Here is a 3,242-nt window from a genome sequence, read left to right as displayed (position 1 = left end):
TAGCACATATAGCATTCAACCTGGGTAGGTTACAATAGGAATGATGGGGTAGTATCAAGTGGGAAAGCAAGGGTGGTTTCCTTGCAAATCTGGCAAGTCTCCAATAAAGGAGGGGTGGACAGGACAGCAGTGGCTGAGAATGCTTGACTTGGTGTTTACACCACACCCTGACTTCTGCTGGCTATGGGGGACTGATGCAATGGAGCTAAGATCACTTCAAGAAAACCAGTGCTTCTATGAGCATACCTTTAGCCCTAACGGGCTCTGAGTTTAAGTATTAAATGGCCTAAGGGGTCTTAATTTTTATATTTAAAGTATTATTTTTTTCCTTAAAATGTATCTGATCTTTGTTCTGAGCCTTCGATTTCTGTTGCAGGAGATGGGAAGGTGAACTTCTCAGATTTTATAAAGGTGCTAACAGATAAGAATCGCTTCCTCAGGGCTGTGGGTGAGTAGAGATGTTACTGAACAGATGGCAGTTGGATAGTTCCATTCAGTGCACAGTAAGCGTTATTAATGCAGGCTTCCAGTGAGGAGACAGATCATGAAGGTTTACTTCTATACTGCCTCTGCAAAAAACTATTTGCTAAGTAAATCTGTACAGCCAGTTTTAGAATTTTAACTTAAATACATCAATAAAGGAAGCTCTAGTGGCGTAGTGCCTGAGGCACTTGACTGCTAACTAGAAGGTTGGCGGTTCAAACCCACCAGCCACTCCTCAGAAGGAAGACTGGACAATCTACTTCGGTGGAGATACCACCTCAGAAACCCAAGGAGGGGTCGCTATGAGTCAGAGACGACTCAATGGCACATAACAACAACAACATATCAATAAGGTGGTAGAGTTGTGTAAAGTCATTCAGCTCTTTGGTTTTCAGTGAGAACACTAAGGGAGTGACTGGCCTAGAAAAATTTGGTCTCCTTTTATAGCATTTGAATTCTTTACTAAGTGCATGTGTTACTTTGGGAAGTATTCCTTTTACAAAAAAAAAAAAAAAAGGAAAAGGAAAAATGCTCTCTCTCATGCAGATTTAGGATGTAGATGATCCATTGGTCCTGAAAAATACCTTTTCCACCCTGATGAAGCCTCTCCCCTTAGTGCCAGGGCTAGAGAGCCTACTGGAGGTTAAAGAGTATGTTCTCACACATGATTATACATGATGCTTATGTGTACTTGAGATACTGTTCTCAGCTTTATAATGATTTGCTTATGTATCATTAACTCTACAATGGTAGGCTGCCTTGAAAAATCTAACCACTATTCGTATCATGTTTTCTAGAAGAAATAACATTCTAAATTCCAAATACTATATAGGGTTTTGAAACCATATCATTCCTGCTCTATGAACTCTGCTTTGGGTAAAGAGAAGCTCCTGTTCACGAGGACCTCTATAGCGAAGGGGGTTTGCCTACAAACCCAAGATGGGTTTATCAACATGACCTTTCCCTAGAAGAGTAGGACAATAGTCCTTCACACATAATGCATGTTCCTGTTAACAGTATTATGGTATTTATTTGGAAGTCACTGAGCTAAAAGTATTTTTTATATTCCATGACTGTTTTGTCTGTTCCATAAATAAAAATAATCTATCAAGTAGAGCAGTCTGAAAGTTTTGTTAGAATTCTTTAGTCCCTGGCTTGGTATTAATATCATAAACACTCAATAAAAAGACAGCGTACTACTTTTTTTTTTTTTTTTGATAAATGGATTATTTAGAAGGCATTTTGAAATCTTTCTCCTCTATAGTTCCAGAAAAGGAGACCTATGTAGATGTAGCTGGCAACCCGGGGATCCTGTTGTTTGAAATCTTGTCAAAGCTTGTAGAGACCTCAGCCCTACCCAAAAAAGCTATAATGGAAATAGTAAGGTAAGAGGCAAAGGAAAGGGACAAAAATGGTCTTGTCAGGTGCACTCATGAGGTGTTAACAAGGCAGTCACCTGTCACCAACATCCTACTCAACAGGATCTGGGCCAAAGCAGAGAAGGTATCTGAGCAAACGCTCCCGTGCTGCCATATGAGACCTTATTCCTTCATCCCCACAGTGCTACCCAGCTCTGAAATTGTAGGATTGACCTCAGTTCATCTCAGGGCAACAGTGAGGGCCTAAGACGACCAGGGAAGTTCAGCTTTCCTACTCCAGGCTAGAGAATCCCAGAGGAATGGGACTTTTCCAGGCATAATATCATGTGGGTTTGGAAATCCACTTTGGAACAGAAGATACTCTCACACATGCTGGAAGTGCGGGGACTCTCAGTAGATTACCTGACTCTGAGATGAGGTATATAGCAAGCTCAGACCTCTCAAGATAGCCCTTAGACTGGAGCAGAGCCTGAATTAGACCTGACAGCAGGAGACAGGGACATATTCTCACACCAAAATGTATTTATTCCAGAAAATATCATTAAAGGTAAATTTCCTCAAACATATAAAAATACATCTACTTTTATCATTGTATTATATAAATTAAATAAATATTGCTATTTTTAGTCTTTTCAACTCATATTCTTTCAAAAATCCTGGAATCACACTTAAAGACACTTAAAAATACAGAATACCAACAACATTAAAATATCTTTTCTTCAAAAAATTAAAAATAGATATACCATAAACCTATTGCCATCAAGTTGATTCCAACTCACGGAGTAGAACTGCCCCATAGGCTTTCCAAGGCTGTAAATCTTCACGGAAGCAGACTGCCAATTCTTTCTTCCATGGAGCGGCCAATGGGTTCAAACCACCAACTTTTTGGTTGACATCTGAGCACTTTAACCATGGTGCCACCAGGGCTCCTCAGAACTTCCATATGACCTGGCAATGCCACCCCTAGGTATATACCCAAAAGACTTGAAAACAGAAACTCAGAGACTTGTACATCAATGTTCATTGCACCACTATTCACAATAGCCAAAAAGAGGAAACAACCAAAATGCCCATCAGCAGATGAATGAGTAAACAGAATGTGGTACATACATACAATGGAATACTACTCAGCCAGTAGGAGGAATGAAGTGTTTGTACATGCTATCGAAAGAGCAGGAAGATATATTGAATGAAATGAGTCAATCACAAAAGGACAGACATATAACCTCACTTATATAAAAAAGAAAATACAAATGTATAGAGAACAAAGTTTATTAGTACTTATCAGGAGTGCAAGAGAGGAGGAAAGGGAGGTTAACAGTGGTGGAAATATCACATTAATTAACAAAAGGGTTGCACAGCCTATTATTGTAATTGCTG

General features: G+C 39.5%; 1 protein-coding gene across 1 annotated transcript in view; it reads left to right on the top strand.

The window, feature by feature from the left end:
• Positions 1 to 3,242, top strand: part of EFCAB3 (EF-hand calcium binding domain 3) — a 31,839-nt gene that overhangs the window by 11,369 nt on the left and 17,228 nt on the right. Inside the window, exons 4-5 of the mRNA XM_007959752.1 lie at positions 377 to 448; positions 1,748 to 1,868. Of these exons, the coding sequence (XP_007957943.1) occupies positions 377 to 448; positions 1,748 to 1,868 (193 nt within the window). The remainder of the gene's footprint in view (positions 1 to 376; positions 449 to 1,747; positions 1,869 to 3,242) is intronic.

This window comes from Orycteropus afer, unplaced genomic scaffold (genome assembly GCF_000298275.1).
Source record: "Orycteropus afer afer isolate SDZICR_OR568_19922 unplaced genomic scaffold, OryAfe1.0 scaffold00018, whole genome shotgun sequence".
Taxonomy (NCBI): Eukaryota; Metazoa; Chordata; class Mammalia; order Tubulidentata; family Orycteropodidae; genus Orycteropus; species Orycteropus afer.
This window is presented reverse-complemented; position numbering and strand designations above follow the sequence as displayed.